We start from the raw sequence: 18,371 nt of genomic DNA, 5'->3' as shown, positions 1-18,371 counted from the left end.
GGGGGGGGCAGGGAGCAAAGATCAGTGACAGGAGAAAGCCGCGTGGCAACAAAACGAAGCTTCCCCTGAATCCGACCCATCAAAACGTGGGGCGGTGGGCCCTGGAGACACACACATTGAGAAGGACAGCCGAGCGCGTCGTCTTTCCACCCCCAGCTTGCCAGCTTCGGCAGCAGCCAGCCTGCTACTGACGTCAGAGACCTGACTCCGCTTAGCAGCTGGGAGATCCGGAGCAAGTTACCGGAATTCTCTGTGATTAAGCTTCTTCGGTCACAGAACAGAAAGAACGCGGCTGAGGTGAGGACCGAGTGACCTAAGATGCACAGGGAACCGTGACCAGTGCAAGTAGGCGCCCGGTGTCCCTTCCCCACGTTAGACTGTTGGGCAAGAGAGAGTAAAAGTCGAAGACGCAGGGAAGCATGCAGACAACGTACCTACGACTCTCTACTCAAACGGGGTGTAATCACAAGTATCGACGTTACATCCTAACATACCCACGCAGCTGACGATTACAGCCAGAAATTCTAGGAAATTTTGTCAACCTAACTTTTCTATGTCGGAGAGCACATTTTGGCACCTTACACTCAAAAAAAAGAAGTCAGGCCAAGCAGCAATTCCAGCTAATGTAGGAAATCCTCCTATCTTGACATTTCCTAACCTACTGACCCCGCTGACTCTCCTGACCTTCTCCCGCCCAGTCCTCCGCCTTCTAAATACTGGTCATCTCTTCTTCCAGGGCGTCAAAATACACTCATTAGAGTGGTGAAGGCAAGGCCATCATTTACACTACTTCAATAATTGCTTTTAAGACCACGCGCCCCAGAAAGATCACAAGCGTCTGCCTAGGGCCATTGCTATGATCCCAGACCAAGTGCATGACTGGTATCCCCACCTTTAAAAAACCAATGACAGTGTATTTTATAAATAAAACAACTCACCCGTACATGAGGAATTTCTTCACAATATTTCTGGAATATTTAGCTTTACTTAATTGGACCAAATCATCTGAAAAACAAAATACATTACGATGATCTGCTAGCCTCATTTCAGTCCTCCAGAAGCAAAGAACTACGTAAACGCACAATCCTGGGAACACAAACTACTCTCTTCACTGTCCCACGCAAAGAACAAATAAAAACAAAAAAGGTCCTGCAGAGGACACACGGCTTTTCCTCAACACGAATTATTTTGGGTATTTCAAGAGAAAAACAGCGACTTCTTATAAATGATCACAATTAATCTTCCACATGTCAGAAATACCTCGCAGCTCTTCAAAGGCCTGTCTTCGCTGCTCCTCATTACCGAACTGAATGTAACACTGGATCACACGAGTGGAATCGTGCGCAAACGCCATCTGTAGAAAGACCAGTTTGGGTTTAGACTAATTCTCTCTGAAAACGCATGCTTCTATCACAGTATTAATGTTTTACTGCTACTGCTTTTAAAATTCCTTGCTAGAAAAAAGGCAGGGTCTTCATGGATAAAATCAAACCCTACGTTACTCAGGAGAAGAAATAACTTGTTTTAATTGTACAAAATGCCTTTCTTTGGTTTTGCCGCCTATCATACAACACTGAGACAGGGACAGATTTAACCATTTCACACAATTCCTATCATTATAATTAAAAACAAACCAAATCAAATCAAACCTGTCTAATGATTATACACACTGTATTTCTCATTTCGCTGAAAGTTACTTTCCCTAAGGGAAATTTTCCAATTCAAAAATTTTGTTACTCTGTGATTTTTTTTTCTTTTGCTTACATAAGCAATCTAAGAATGTTTGGCCTTGGCAACCAAAGGTACAGACAAAAGACAGATCTAAGAGCCTTGCTACATGAATAAGTATATTGACATACATGTTGGCAATTATAAGCTAACCTCTCCACTTCTCACATCTTCATTATAATCCCTCAACACATATCTGTTTTAGTCCTAGAAAAGTTGCTGTATTTCAAAATTCCACCCCCCACCCCCCAACTACTGGATAAATCAGATCCTCACTGCAGGACTTGCTGATCAATTTTCTACAGCAATAACCACAAACAGTCAAGCAAAATTATTTTTTTACATTACCAGTCTAGTTTAATAGTGCTTTTTATCTGTTGCTCATCCTGTCTCTAAAATTTTTTAATTCCAACAAGTCAGAAGATGAAGGTGGACCTCCATCAAAGTCATGCATTTCAGAAGAATTTCCTTAAGGAGGTTTGTAGAGATATTTTTGATAAAACTAAAAACAAATTTTTTAAGAAGGCTGTTTTGTGCAGATACTGATTACTTACTACATAACCAGGATTGATGCCTCAAGTACATTTTTCTCATTTATTTATTTATTTATTATTTTTTAAAGATTTTATTTATTTGACAGAGAGAGACAGCCAGCGAGAGAGGGAACACAAGCAGGGGGAGTGGGAGAGGAAGAAGCAGGCTCCCAGCGGAGGAGCCTGATGTGGGGCTCGATCCCATAACGCCCGGATCACACCCTGAGCTGAAGGCAGACACTTAATGACTGCGCCACCCAGGCGCCCCTCTCATTTAGACCTCAAAGCAACCTTAAGGGTGTGCTGTTGCTATGTCCACTTTGCAGATGAGAAAAGCAAGTTTATGAGAAGTTAAGGAACATGCTATCCCTGTGATCCTGGGGACGAAAATGTCCATCAGAGACGAGGACACTAAGTTAAAAGAGACAGAGTATGCAAGGTTAGCACCACCCCAGCACACAGTAATCAACACAGACGGTGTTACTGTCCAAAGGCACACACACTTTAAGCAGCAGAGTGAGGATCTGAACACCACATTAACTCCCAAGGCCACAGAGTATTAACCTAAGGGTAGCTGGGAAAGGATGTTGAGGGTAAAATAGTTATAAATCAAGGATAACAGACTACCGCTGGAGCTGAAAAGTTCTATCCTAAAAAAACCTTTCTTCCCGGAAAAATAAGAAAGCAGCTGCTGGGAACTTGCTTATTGCAAGACATTCCTTCAAACTGCAGAACTGCATCTGATTAGACCTATGTACGTGGTTTGGCGAAGACACCCCTCCAGGGTCGCCAAAGCTACTAAGTATGTTGTCTTACAAGTGAATAGTCACTAAGTATTTATCCAAATACACAACCGTCAACAGAAGTTTATTATAAAACACAATTTAGCAGCAACAATGAAAATGAGTTTAGAACTCCCAAATCTGTATTTTAAAGACCTCTGTATGATGTTTGTAAAAGCAATGAAGAAATGAAAGAAGTAATAATCTATTTACATCATATATTCAAAAAAGTCAGCGATTTAGAACATATGAAAGCATATGGAGTTCAGAGCAAGACTTTCTAACAAATACTATTGAACTAATAAATTCCTCAAGGTAACTTTAAAGAACACTGATTTACATTAAGTCAATTTTGAAAAAATGACATAGCCAAATACTTGATACTTTAATAATTTCTCGGCAGTAATGTCCCCACTATTAAAGTTTTTATTTAGTCATTTTGTAATACATAAAATGTACTTGAAATTTGTGGCCACACACATTTAAAACAACAATCCACTGATCACGAATGGTCCCTAGCCTTTCCTGTGGGCCAATTTCAACTGTTAACACATGCAACTATGAGCCTGCCCTACTTACAGTTTTAATTTTCCCTTGAATCAACTTCTGCAAGTCACTCATCAGTTTCACTCTCTTTTCTTTGTCACAGTCTTTTCTATAAATGAGAACAAAGGGGGAAACACAGCTCAAGTAAAGACATTATTTTAAACAGGAGAAACTAAAACCCTCCCAGTGTACGTTCACCCAGTTAGGTGTGATTTTCTCTTCGGAGGCAGTAAATCTCTGACGTTAAAATTACTATTCCAGAGCAGCCAGAGAAAAGTAATTTTCTCGAAGACAAGAACTCATCTCATAAGGTGTAATTTTATGCATCAATTTAAATCTTCACGGCCAGAACCTCGGAAGTAAAGAAAATAATAAAACACGTCCAAGACACCAAACACTTAAGTATCTCAAAACTGAGCCGATAAGAAATTGTCTTTCATTTCCTCAGAACTCCGTCAGGAAGAATTTCCAATCCATTTTAATTCTCACACATTTTCATAAACATATCTGACACCACCCTCACGACTCCGCACACTTCTGCCACGCGCAGACGTCCAACACTGATGCGTCTAGCGTAGTGCTGGGGGCTCCCTGAATAACCCCAGGGCTGTGCGGCCCAGTGCAGGACGGCCCCCTATTTACGAGGTACACTGGCGCTGCTCCATCCTCTCAAAGGACTGACCATGATGCCACTAGGTAGCATTACCTTCGTAAGATCTCCCAAATCTGCTTCGCCCGCACGACAATGTCATAGTTGGTTTTGTCACTGAGTTGCCTGCTTTGCTTTAGTTCTTTCTTCTTCTTTTTGAAGTCATCCCATTTAGGTTTCTTGGCTGCTGATTCTAGTCATTAGAGAAATAAATGACTTTCAACATTCTGAACGCCACAAACCAGTACAGACTAGGTACACAGGGCAAGCACTTATCAGAATCAATATTCACTGTAAAAATATCATTCCCTATAAACTTAGACTTAATTTCATTTTCTGAACGGTTCATACATTTTAAATTTGGTTGAAAAACACCACTCATTCATTCAACAGCTACACATGGACTCTTAATAGGACACCTACTGAGAAAAAAAAGAAAATTAAAAGGATTGTAAAAGCAACTGAAAAATGTTAAGCTTCCTTTTCAATTGTGAAATAAAAATTCTACTCTAAAACATTACAGTCCTTGGACTTTAGGTATGTATAACCAGTTCCTACCATAAGCAAAATCAGTTCTTAAGGTAAACAAAAATTAGTCCAAACTAAAACAGGGAAAAGTGTATTAAAATTTTCAGTACTCTGTTGTTATCTATCATTTAATTCTCACAACACCCTATTAAGATGCCCTTTCTCATACAGGCAGACAAAGGCACGAAGGAGTTCCTTCCGTTCCTTGTCCAAGGTCACACAGTCCACAGGGATGGCACCAGGGCCGAAACCCGGAGACAGCTCGGAAACGTTGTGTTCTGCTACGTCTTACTCAGACAGCGCCTGGTTAAAATGTCTGTTTTTTACAGAGTCATGCTCTGTAAGTCTGATAACTCTCTATTAGCAGTTTTTTGTCTTCAAAAGCTAAGTATCTTACCAAATGAATAAAAAAACCCATTGAGGCCAAAGAACAAGTTAATAAAATGGGTATTATTTATAGGAGTGCCCTGCAAGGAACCCTTTGGAGAATGCTGCCTTCTAAACGTCTCCCTCTCTCAGAATAGAAGATACACACATTATAAAAAACTTGGAAAGTGCAAAAAACAAAATTCTCCTATCATCTCAAACCTACATATGACTAGTAACATCTTATTTTCTTCCTGCCATTTCCCTATGTTTTATATTAATCTTTAAAAATTCAGAATCTCACTGCTTTGCTTCAACGTGAATTCTACCGAAAGCATTCTTCCACAAAACTAAATTATTTCTCAAGAACGTAATTTTTAACGGCTATACACTTTACTACGATGTACTTAATTATTCCCTTTACTGTTTACTTATTGGTTCTCCGGTGGTAATCGAGAGACTGAAGGAAACAGAGGGCATATTTCCTGTTCATATCAGGGCAACGTGCATGACACAGCACGATGAAAAGAGAAGGGCTGACCTAGAGCTCATTTAATTCCACAAACTTCTGGGCGCCTTGACATCTGCCGTGCTAGGCTGCCTGCAGTACATATAACAACTTTAGGGATCTCTAGTATCCAATTCCCCCCCCCTCCCCGTTGCTGACATAAAAATATGAGAAAATAAAATCAGAGTTCCATCCTGACACGTCAGGAACATAGCTCCCATAGAAAAGAAAACAGGGCTACATAAGGACGGGTCTTAATGTGAGAACGCCATGGGCGTTTAAGATGCAGGGCCAAGAACTCCAGCTTAGTTGGGGCCTGTACCCCTATTGGTTGTTACAATTGTTCTTTCCCATCTCCTGGCAAAGTGCACAGAAAACTCAAATATCTCTTTGTGGAATCATTCAATCAACCCATAAAATTTGGCCTACAGAAAGGGATGTTTCATTGAGGTTCTTCTGTATGAAGCTGCTCCAGCTTAGCTGAACTCCGCAGCTCGAATACTTCAGCAAGGGTCTATGAAGTCAGGTACTCTACACACCAGAAGACAATTCTGACCAGGGAAGGTGCTTTCCGGTGCTTGTTTAATACGGGCTACCCCCGCCCCCCCCAACGCTGCCTGTCAAGGAACAAGAACGGGAGGTCTGTACCAGACTTCTAGAGCCCCCATGCTCAATGGTTCAGGCGGGCCAAGGCTTCCACAGAGACTATGCTGAAGGAATCAGGGCTTACCATCACGTTTACCATCCGCCTGGAATCTTCTCTTCTTGTTGAATTTATTTGCCTGCTGGAATTTACTCTTTGGTATTTTATCCCCTTGCTGCTTATTTTTGAACTGCTTTACACCCTTCTTCCCAGGTTTTGTGGCACATTTCTCAAAGCTCCTAGGTGTGATTCTAGGTCCACCTTCCTTGCCGACCTTCCTTGGAAACGTCTTTGATGAACCAGAATCTAGGCACAATCATAAAAAAGCATCCCAGTTCAGTGATCCTGAGCCTAGATCTCTTTTATCCATCAGGCTGTGTTCGTTACACAAAACTACACACTCTTTAGCGAAACGTACCTTGTCCGACTCTCAAATATGGAGAATGGGATTTTTAAAAATCAAAACAAAACTTAAACATTTTCTGATTCAGGGACTCTTGATTTCGGCTTGGGTCACAATCTCGGGGTCATGCCATCGAACTCTGAGTCCAGCTCCATGCTGGGCATGGAGTCTGCTTAAGATTCTCTCCCTCTCCCTCTGCTGCCCCCTCCTTTTCCCACTGCCTACATGTAGGCACTCTCTTTCTCTAATAAATAAATTTCTGATTTATCAAATTATAACATAGATTCACTACAGAAAATCGACAAACTAGAGAAATGCATCTTAAAAACTACCCATAATGCTATGGAAACCATTGTTGTCAGTCAGGTGTATTTCTGTTTTAAGCACATTAACATTACTTAATAAGATAAAATATTTATATATCTTGCATTCTACTTTAATGACTTATTGTTCAAGTCTTCATATATAATTTTCAATGATTCAATAACAATGAATCTCAAAATAAAATGAACGCCTAAAACAGAAATACCATATTAAATCACATATCAAAGTAAAATTAAAGATGTTAATTTATTTTTAAAAATTCTAAGGATGTTATTATTTTATTAAATATCATATCAAATTAAAGACATTAATTTTTCAGAATTGCTAGTTCTGGAAAATTTTCCTCAAAGCCTATAGTACAGTTACTTGATAAAAATCATTAGCTAACTAACTTACAAATGAAATGAAAACCACAATAGCAATGCCCTGAGATTGTTGCAAGAAAAAAAAAAAATGCCTTAGGAATCATCTAGGGATTTAGAGAGTCTCTGACTTTTTTTGCTCTGCAATAGTGACACCTGATGGAATAATAAAGACTCCACAATTAGAAACACTGAAGATCCAAGTATTTGGTTTACCACTAGTATGCATTAATCAGGCACAATTTATCGAACATTAACATAACATGTTGCAGCAAATTAATGAAGAAAATGAGGCAGATGCATTCCCAGCTGAGATCAGGGGTCTCCCCTGAGTATAGCATCCTCTGATTATTCTGGCAATTTCTTAAACGTCTTAGTTTCATGGGGAACATGCAAACTGGGACAGAGTTAACTCCTACTTTTTCCTAATCCTAACCCATGGATACAGACTGCCATCTGCTCTAGGCCACCGCTTCCCACCAACCCTCCCTCCAAGTAGAGGGGCCACCACTGCTGGGAAGCATGGTTTCATACGGCTATCTTACCATTGTTTTTATGAAATCTGTTTTTTTCTTGTGATGTCTTTGCACCTTTTCCTGTGAATTTTTTTTTCCCTTTAACTTCCATCATAGCAGTTCTGGAAGACAAAAACAAAACCCACAAGGGATCACTGGGTTGCTCTCCGCCAGTAAGAGGCGTCCACCCGTGCCACACGTCACCCCTGGGCTTCACAGGCGCAGGACAAACCACCTGGGTCCGCCATGGGCCCATGAGTCCAGGGACTATGCAATCTGTGCTTCTAAGATTGTAAAAAATGAAAATAAACAAGATACCAACACAAAAACTAAGAACACACACACCTTGGCTAGTGTGTGATGTATCTGGGGACACAATTCAACAATAGTTCTAGGTAATAATAGACCATTATTTACGTTAACTAGGATACAAGTGTCAGTGTTTGTGTTTCTCATAACCTAGGATGACTTTGTGATGAGAGACTGACAATACCACCACTTGATTTCTTGGTTTCCTTCCTAAAAAGTCCAGAACAAACAATACGCTGCACTTACCATATATTCAAACTAATGAAAGAAAATCAAAGATTGCCTACAAGTCTCCTATGTAACCAGTGTAGCTAACAAAAACCTGTTTAATTTGCTGTTTTTTTAGAGGTGACCAGTAATTTTCAGTGATCTCCAAAGTGAGATTATGTTGGACTATTTAATATTTCATTTAGAGGAAATCTAACAGGTCACTTGTTGGTACAGAGACCTTACCGTGCACAGGGCATACAACAGATAACCCCTTAATTACCCAAGGCTCCTGAAAGCAGACAGCAAATGCCATCTGGCTATTTCTCTACCTTCCAAAGTTGTATATTCAATTCATTTCTAAAGTTCTAAAGTTGACTACCCAGAGCAGACCTGAGAAATTCCTAGGCAGTACTAGATATTTCTAAAACAAGAATTTTCCAAGATTTTCCAAGAATAGGAATTTTCCAAGAAAACTAATTTTACAAGATTATTAGTGGGTATAAGGAAAAAAGAAGGGTTCAAAGATTGCATGGATTTGAGAAATAGTGAATTAAATAAAATAATTAACTAGCCTTTTTTAAGAAAGGCTTTTCAGATTCTTTTCATTTGCTAACTGAAGCCCTGGATCGCCAAGCACAGGCTAGAGTATGCGAGATTTTCCAACCTTAGTTGACTCACTTTTTCTTGAAACATCTCAAGGGACCAGTAAGGTTCCAAAGAACTCTCTGGGAAGTGCAGCTTCATTTAGGCTTTATCATGATAGTTCTTAACCATGGAGGGACCCTGAATTACTACCTTTGCCCTAAGTCACTGGCAACTAGAGGGCCATTTTATCACTTGGCTGCTTTATCACAACCACACCTGCATTTCTTAGTTCTTCTGTGCTTGTATTCATCTAAAAACGCAGTCATTTACAGGTTTTCTCTGTGCGTTTGTTTTAACTGTTTATTTTGAAATAATTTCAGTTTTACAGGAGAGTCTGGAATGATGAAGAGAGTTCCAGTACACTCCTCAGCTCCCTCTAAAGTTAACATCCCACCCCAAGAGATAACATTAGTAGGATATTATGATACTATTAACTTTGGATCTTGCCAGTCCTTTTTCTGTTCCAGGATACACTGTGTGTAGTCATCAAGTCTCCTTAGTTTCCACCAACCTGTGACAGTTTCTCGGTCTTCTTTCTCATGACCGAGACACTTCTGAATGGTAGTGGTCAGGCACTTGGCAGAAAACTCATTTGGGGTTTGCCTGAGATTTTCTCATGATTAGACTGGGGTGATGGATATTTTGGGGCAGTAGCACAGACGTGAAGAGCCCAGACTGGTGATATTAACCTTGATCCTTTGGTTAAGGTAGTGTTTGCCAGACTTTTCCGCTGTGAAGTTACCATCTGTCCCTTTCCATACTTCTTAGAATCAAGTCAGCAAGTTTAGGCCACACCAGGGGAGGGGAATTAAGCTCCACTTCCTAGGGGGAGGAGTCCTAAAGAATTTTGTTAAAAACCTGTATGTTAAGATCACCATAGCAACTAATAAATATTTGGGGTGATACATTTGAGATTATGCAAATATCCTAATTGTCTCCCTCTGATTTTAGTGTTCTCCAGTGGATCCTGCCTGCAGCAATCACTGTGGTGTTTTCATGGTGATTTTCTATTTCTCTCATTATGTCTATCTCTAATATTTTTAATTCTTCTGCAGGGAAAATTTGTCCCTTCGTCTCCATTTATTTATTCAATCACTTACTTACCTCAGTACGGTCTCACACATATTTTGCTACTTGGGGTAGAAGCTACTCCTATAGTGCCTTTGCTGCTCAGACTGTTCCAGCTTTGGCCAGTGGGAAGTCTCCCAGGTCACTTCTGCGTCTTGGTGACATGACCCATCCTATTTTCCATGTCCTTAATTCCTAGCACTTGCTCCAAGTTCATCTACTTTTCCTGAAACCAGCCATTTCTCCGAGGAACCCTGGTTCCCTTTATTGAGAATGATAAGATCTGAGTGTGCTCAGACAAGAAGCTAGGTGTGCTTCTTGTCACTGCTTCTAGGTCCTTCCACCAGACAGGGCTGGTAACACACATTTGTATACTAACCTATGTGGACACAAAAGCCTGTATTTCTTTTCTGTGAAATAAGTTCATCCTAAGGTCTCCAACTCTAAGTCACTCTAGTCTTCCCCTCTTGCTTTACTTGTAACTTTTTTCGCTTGACAGTGAGAAACTTGCCTCCCGGTATCCACCATGATTTGTGTGGCTCACACGTAGCTTCGGAATGCCAAAGCTTACGGCTACGGGAAACAAACTTACCAACTGTAGTAGAGTTTACTTACAGCTTCTTTCCTTTTCCCTCACCGCATCCACTCAAAATCCTGTTCTTCAAAATTACTTAGGTCAGTTCCCCCCACCACCCTGGTGAGTGAAGTTATTTTGTACGTTTTTACAAGTTAGATTTATTTATTTTTTGCAGTCCGCATTCCATTTCCAGACACGCGACTTTTTTTCATCTGCAGTCAAGTTCACTCTTTGGTGTACAGTGTTGATTCTGACAAATGCAGGCAGGCCTCCTCCACCACAGTACCTTAGAGAACGGTTTCCTAATTCCAAAACGTCCCCAGTGGACCTCTTCTGCAATCACCCCCTCCTGGCCCCCTTGGCAATCACTGCTCTGTTTTCCAACCCTCCAGTTTTGCCTCTTTCCAAATACGTCATAAAAATGAAATCAAACTATATATAGCCTGCTGGGTCTTGCTTCTTTCGCTTAACAAAACGTATCTGCTTGGGGATCCTGTACTACCATATCCGACTATCACATTCCTGTGGTTCTCACAACTGTCTCCTCTTTTTCCCTTCTCTCTCTTCGAGATTCAGGCTGTATCTCTTACTCAGATTGGTTTTTAATTGTGGATCTAATCTGCTGTGACCACACACTGCTGCCTGATTAATCTTCCAAAAAGTCACCAATGTTGTGCCATCTCCCCGCTCCAACACCTTCAAAGTCTCCCACTGACTCCACGAAACATTTCAAACTCACACTGGCATTCAAAGCCATTCAAAGTTTAGTCCTAACATACCCTTACCACAAACAACACACAGGAGCCAAACTTCCTCACTGTTGTTTTTCAGGATCCAAACTTTAAAGCCATTCTACTAATATGAATCCTATCCATTCTTCAAATCCAGCTTAAATGACAATTTCTTATTATTTCTTCTCCATTTGCTGCCTTTCTTTCCCAAATGATTCTCCTTCTTAATCTTTTCTGGAACACTCTGATGGCCTTCTTATAACTTCACACCATCAACCTGAAATATACTGCATATAAACACACTATGTACTAGAAAGCTATTAGGTTGAAAAAAATATATGAAAAAGAAATTCAAAGTGGTGAAATAGAAGCAAACAAAATTAAAACACAACATACCTCAGTGTTATAACCGAATTATATAGGAAGTGTTCAAAACCATAGAGCTGAGGGCCCAATTTTGCCTTGTGAAGTGAAATAGCAAAGACTTCCCGGACATGGGACAGGTGACTGATCCCACCCCCTCAGCAGGATTTGCGCTGCACTTTGAAAGAGGTAAATATCAATATCTAACCTCTAAATAGTGGTATTTCTCAAGTCTTCCCCTCTCTCTCCACATTTCTCCCTAAGTGATCTCATCCAATCCCACGGCTTTCTATGCTGAGGACTCTCATCCTTGGGTTCCAGACCTGCATTTCTAACTGCCTACCGGACACCTCTGTTTACCCGTCTTACAGGCACTTTATCCTTAATGAGACCAAAATGAAATTCTTTAACTATATCTCCACTGCAGAACACCCCCAAACAATAACATCCTCATCTACTATCCTCCATCCTATTCTTCCCCTCTCAGACAGTGGCACATCACCCACTCCACCGCTCAGGGAGAAACCCAAGATTTACCCCTGACATTTTCCTCTCCTTTGTTTGCTATGTTCAATCCTTTCGTAAGTTCTTTTCAATCCCCTTTAAAAATACCTCTAACTCTCCAACTTGCATCTGCACTACCACCACCCTAAGCCAAGCCATCAATACTTTCCTTCTATACTCAGTAATAATCCAAACGATACACAATTCCGAAAGAGAACCTGTGTCTATCACGTTCCTTCCTTACTAAAAAGCCTCCCATGTTTCCAACAAATGAGAATTGGAAAAGGGAATGTTTCCCCATTGTATGGAAATAAAATCTCAACCACTCATCATGGCCTTTAAAGTCTTACAGAACCACCCTACCCCCCCCCCAACTTTATCGTGTACCGCTGTACTCCTAGCTCACAGTGGTCCCCTTTCTACAGCTCCCACCCCAGGGACTTAGCTCTGCTTAGTTTTCCCTGGGGTTCCGGATTTTAGAGCTGCCTCTCATCCTGCTTTAGGTCTCAGCTTAAAGATCACTTCAGACACCCCTATCCTCATCTCAGCCCCCAGTTCATTTCCTTCCCAGCGCCGATAACTTGCGACTGTACATTCAGGTTGTAAACTCGGCACCCAGCAAGGACAGGGCAGAGTGGATGTTTGCCAAACACACCACAGAAGGGCAGAATGCAAGTAGCACGGGAGGGGATTTCAGAAAGTGAAGGGAGTTCAGGCGAACCTAGCACTGTCAGGGCAAAGCAGTAGAAAGAGGAGTCGCCAAGCTCCCGTCAACCCCCAAACTCCCACAACGGAAAAGGCCACAGACGACCGTCCAGCACAGGACAGGCGTGAGAACCTGTGCCCGCTCTGCCGCTCGGAGACACCCTCCCCCTGCAGCGCGGGGCATGGGGCGAGCGAACCCCTCCGGGGGCCGCAGCCGGTCCCGCCGCACTCACCGCACACGTGGGGCACAGGCAGGCGTGGGGCCGAGGTCGGCGCGGGTCCACGCACCGCGGCGCCACTTCCGTTTCCGCGACTTGCTCCGCCCCGAGGCCCGCCTTTTCCTTCTTCCGCAGCGGAGCTGGGGTTAAAGGATAGGAATTAGCCCGGAAAACGGAAATTAGGCATTCCTATTGGTCCGGGTTTATGACCTCATCTATAGGCGCCACGCTCGGATTTTGGCCCTTGAAAGTATCCGTCGGGAGATCACTTATCACCGGCCCTTGAGAGTGACGTCATTAAACCTGTCCCACCCCGGCCGGAGAAGGAAGACACCTTCTCGCCCAGTGGTCAGTTGTTGAAGCGGTCTCGGGTGGCGCCTGAGCTGATACCAAAATAATTGACTTTGTTAGAGTGAGTTCATTTGTATCCTCTCGGGCAGTCTAGCGTGAAGGATAAAATCTCGGAAGTCTGTTTGAATTTTAATCTCCCCCCTCTTTTTTTTTCGCTTGCTAGCTGAGTGGCTTTGGGCAAATTACTATATTTCGCTGAGCGTTGGTTACCAGATCAGTAAAATAGAGATCGCTAAGTCATTCACAGAAAGCGCTTAGCACAGAGCATGATCATGGTAAGCGCTCAGTGAATGTCATTTTTAACGTCTGCTCATTTCTCCAGACTGCAGTTAGCACATTTTCAACCCCAGGAAGTGAGACTGTAGTTAGGATATTATCCCCACTTTACAGATGAAGAAACTAACACCACAAACTTGGTTATGATTCTTGTCGTTGGATTTAAGGCCCACTGGGATAATACAGGATGATCTCATCCGAAGGTCCTTAACTTAAGGACATCTGCCAAGAACTTTTCCCAAATAAAGTCACTTTCACGGGTTCTGGGAGTTGGGACACCAATATGTCTTTTGACCACCTGAAATGTTGAGGAATTGGGACATGATCTTAAGTATGTCAAGCGTTAGGTTTTACTGTCTTGCAGACCACACCGTTTCCTGTTCCTTAAGGCAAGAGACTGGTAATTCACTAGACTGAGGCAGGCTGTCATTACTTCTCAGGCACCCGTTGCTCTTACTCAGCACATAGATGTTTACTAACTACTTATTTTTTTCCTTAAGTATTATAAGTATGTTTGCATTTCAGCTCACTTAAGTCTCATAAGAACAGCGGAAGTAGGTCTTCTCCGTTCAGTTTAGGGAAACAAGGGGATACACAGTAAAGTTGCTCAGGTGAGCCTAACTCTAAACTCAACATGGCTGCCTCTGTACTGCTTTCCCTAATCCATTTGTTCTCTAGTAAATGCTCAAGAGCAGAGATAAACCGTAAGGGTGTATGCCAGGGTATCCCAGAGACACCTGGAAGGGATACGTTTTCCTCCCTCCCTCTCTTCCTTCTTTTTTTTGAAATATTTTATTCATTTGGGGGAGATCGCACAAGCAGGGGGAGGGGCAGAAGGAGAGGGACAAACAGACTCCCTGCTAAGCAGGAGGTACATTTTTCTTTTTAAGACCACAAATGGCAGCACCCCATAACCTCTCAGACATATCCATGTAAATATCTTAAACATATACATCAAAACCCTACTCTTCATTAGTTTTTTCACGAGGAAGAGAAAAAAAATCACGTAAGTCCTAGATTATTATTAATATGCTATTTGTCAAGTCCTTTTTGCTGCCAAAAAATGAATTGACTTGCGTGTTTTTGTTTGGAATGAGTTGAAAGTGTCTCCTGGTTTTGCGGAATAGCAACAAAGAAAGCTTATCTTGTAATTTTGCAGTTAACCAAGTTAAGCCCATTAATTCTTCAAATCTCTAATGGTCTAATGCCGAGCATTGGGAATATGTGTATTCCTAGAAGTATAAAATGCTCTTCTTAAATGATAAAGCATACAAGTTAATCAGAGCAGCTAGACTTCTGCACGCCCAAGAGGTTTTATAGCACTGTAATTAAGAGGATTGGCATTGGAATCAGATGGATCTGGCTTAGAATCCAAGGTCTGTAGGACCATGGACAAGATGGTTAATTTGTATGAACCTCAGTTTCTGAATATATAAAAATGGAGACAGTAGCACTTATCTTTTGGGGTTGCTGCATGACTCAAAAATAATAACTGTAAAGTTATTAACCAATAGTAAATGTTGAGTGATGCATAGCTTGAGAGAGGAGAAAGACACAGAGGGAGAACCAAGCTGTATCCATTGGAAATGCTTTTGGCTGCAAGTAATGGAAATTTCAGCTATTAGCGGCTTAAGCAGTAATACTTCACACAACAAAAATTCTAAGGCAGTAATTCTTCACACTCTAAAAATTCTAAAAAAATTTAGTTTTCTAGTTCAATGACACAATGAGGTCAGCAAAGACCCCAGCTCTTCCACAGTTTCTGGGCTCCACCATCCTCAGTGTGCTGACTTTTAATGTTCACACTTGTTGCTTTTATTTATTTTCTTCCCCCCCCTCTGTACCTGTTGATCACCCTCACCCATTCCCCCCTTGTCCCCCTTGTCTCCCTCACTCTGGCAACCACCAATCTGTTCTCTGAGTTTCGATTTTTTAGATTCCACATAAAAGTGAAAGCATACGGTATTTGTTTTTCTCTGACTTATTTCACCGTTGCTTTCTGAGGCCAGATGTACTCAGTTATAGGACTTGTATCAGAGTTTTGGACTAGGAGAATGGGGAAAGGGATGAGATTCACTTTTCCCGCCCAATAGGACTCTGTCCTTTTATCTCAGAAGGAAAAGACGCAGCAGGATTTACCTTCTATTTCAGTGCCTGGACCTGGGTTACATGGCCACCCTCAGGATCAGAAGCCCATCACACATGTTAATCACGGCATTTGGATTTAATTATTTTTCCAGTACTCTGGTAAAATTAAAGGTCACTTGGCAGATAGGCTTCCATCCCACAGTAGGGATTTAATCTGCAGATTAAACTAATCTGGTTTAAAACTTAAAATAACTATAGTAAGCTAAAACTTAAAATACTGGTAGTATTCAGAGTGGTGGATTTCAATCTTGGCCACATATCAGAATCACCTGTGGAGTAAAACAAAACAAAACAGTAATGCTGATTTAAATAGTCTTAAGTGGGACCTGGGCTTTGAGGATTTGGAAAGTTCCCCACGCTACCATGTAGCTAAAATTAAGAGCCACTTGTTTAAAGAATGGATTTCTAGTTGTTGATTTGATTTTCTAGTTAACTGAGGATTAAGCCCTATAACCCTCTGGTCCCTCCTTTTGTGCCACTAGAATTAAAGAATTAAATGTGTAATACACTTGTTACTGTAGGTAGAATGTCTTGGACAGAACTGTATCTTTCTTGCTGCTTGAGGTATCCATTAGTTATTTGATATTAAGATGCACTGAAAATGGTTTAAATTTGAAATATATACTTTCAAATGTATTCTGGAAAATGTTTGCTTTTTTCCCCAATTTCTCATGATTTTGTGCAATTTTTCTCTTTTTCATAAAAATAAAGTGTTAGGTGTTAGCTCCCACACATCTCCCCTTTCCTAAAATCAGTTCTTTAGAGTTCTAATTAATGGATTTTTAACTAATTGGTGTTGTTTCTCTGTTTCCCAAATGCATAAGCAGGGATAAAGGGCATGTTATTGATATAAAGCATAAGTGAGATTTTGGCAAAGATCGAGTTTTATTTTCAGGGCCTATTAGAATCACAAATCCATGGAAACGGAGCAGTTGCCAACACATTTTCTTTTAGTAAAAAAGAACTGCTTCTGAGTAGGGTGGATTATGTTTTTCAATACAATAAGTTTGCTACAAAGTGTACTGATATAGTCTAAACATTAATTGTGCATTCCTCATGTCCCGGTTGCTATCTCATAAACACAAAATCGATCTTGGCCCTGATTTACTTTCTTTGGTGCGATGCTTACGGGCAGCATAAAAATAACATGACCAAAATGAAATTTTATCTGATTGTAGTATAAAGTACCACTTTTAATGAAAGATCATGTCCACAGTGATGGAGAAATAAAACCCAAGGTTAATTAATGTCATGTAAAGCCCACAAATTATCATTTGTAAAGGGAGCACTTACAATGCACTATGGTTTTTTAAAACAAAACTCTTTAAGCAATGTGTATCAGTTTCGGGTTTTAGCTAGAATGAGAACAATTAACATGTTTTTAAGTTTTTGTTTAAATGAAAAGAGGTATTTCCTTTGGAAAGCAGTGACTGGTTTTAGCTGCTGATTTCCTTGATTTAAGAGCAATAAAGTCTTGAAGCCAAGCATATCGATAATTATACATTTTCTAATTGTTCCCTCCATTTAACTTTTTAAAACTATAGAAAGTCTGCATTAGGAATTACAGGGATGATCGAATTACCTACCCAAATTTCCTCCTCCTTTTGAGATAAAGAAAAAAAGTAATCAACTAGCCTAAACCCATTGTGTCAGTTTGAATTCTCCAGGAAGCAGATGCCAAGAAATAGAGTTAGGAGGCCAAGAAATTTATTGGCAGAAAAGCCCATGAGGGACGAGAAGAGAGGAAAGAGCGAGAAGTGGGGAGAGCCTCAGACCACGTGCTGACCTGTCACCTGTAAAGGGAGAGACGGGAGAGCCAAGGATGTGGTGGGACGATGTTTAGGCTGCAGTAGAGCTCTGAGAATTCTGAGCCATCACAGGGCTCTAGAGCAAAGAGTGCCCATTAAGGGAGACTGAAATGTGTAGGAATGGTCCAGCTGTCGTACTCCTCTGCACTCAGGCATCGTTTGGGCAACCCAGGGAGAGCACGGTCTCAGTGTGGACACTGCAGTGGAGTGTGAAGCTGCGGCCTCTGGAGGCTGTCAGTTAACCACGCCTCTTGGAGCAGGTTCTCTCTCGAAAGGAGATCAGAGCAGTTCACTCCCCTGGCTGCCTGGGTCTACCCCTTTTACAGCACCCCCGTCAGCTGTCTATATGGCACCCCACTATCAGACCATGGATGAGAGTTCAGGGACGGGCGCCGGTACAATCATGTGGGTGACATGGAGGTCTGTGCTCCCTGTTCATACAGCTAACTCGCGCCCTCTGGTCTTCCTTGGGCTCAGTTCCCGATGTATCATTTCTGTCGTACATCGCTGGGCCCATCTGGCTTTGTGAATTGACAGGCAAGACAGAACTGGCTCTGAATGAGTAGCTCTG

At 41.5% G+C, this 18,371-nt stretch overlaps 1 protein-coding gene across 4 annotated transcripts in view; it reads right to left on the bottom strand.

The window, feature by feature from the left end:
- The window catches only part of PUM3 (pumilio RNA binding family member 3), a 46,901-nt gene extending 33,566 nt beyond the window's left edge, over positions 1–13,335 (bottom strand). For all 4 annotated transcript variants that reach the window (XM_057305666.1, XM_057305667.1, XM_044391209.3 and 1 more), the window contains exons 1-7: positions 13,233–13,335; positions 7,918–8,009; positions 6,371–6,589; positions 4,296–4,431; positions 3,623–3,698; positions 1,261–1,354; positions 939–1,005 (exon numbers count right to left, since the gene is read on the bottom strand). In XM_057305666.1, the coding sequence (XP_057161649.1) occupies positions 939–1,005; positions 1,261–1,354; positions 3,623–3,698; positions 4,296–4,431; positions 6,371–6,589; positions 7,918–8,002 (677 nt within the window). In that variant the 5' untranslated portion in view covers positions 8,003–8,009; positions 13,233–13,335. The remainder of the gene's footprint in view (positions 1–938; positions 1,006–1,260; positions 1,355–3,622; positions 3,699–4,295; positions 4,432–6,370; positions 6,590–7,917; positions 8,010–13,232) is intronic.
- Positions 13,336–18,371: the final 5,036 nt, after the last annotated feature.

Source organism: Ursus arctos, unplaced genomic scaffold, assembly GCF_023065955.2.
Source record: "Ursus arctos isolate Adak ecotype North America unplaced genomic scaffold, UrsArc2.0 scaffold_33, whole genome shotgun sequence".
Classification (NCBI taxonomy): Eukaryota; Metazoa; Chordata; class Mammalia; order Carnivora; family Ursidae; genus Ursus; species Ursus arctos.
The sequence above is the reverse complement of the archived record's forward strand: the minus strand, read 5'-3'. Positions and strand labels throughout refer to the sequence as shown.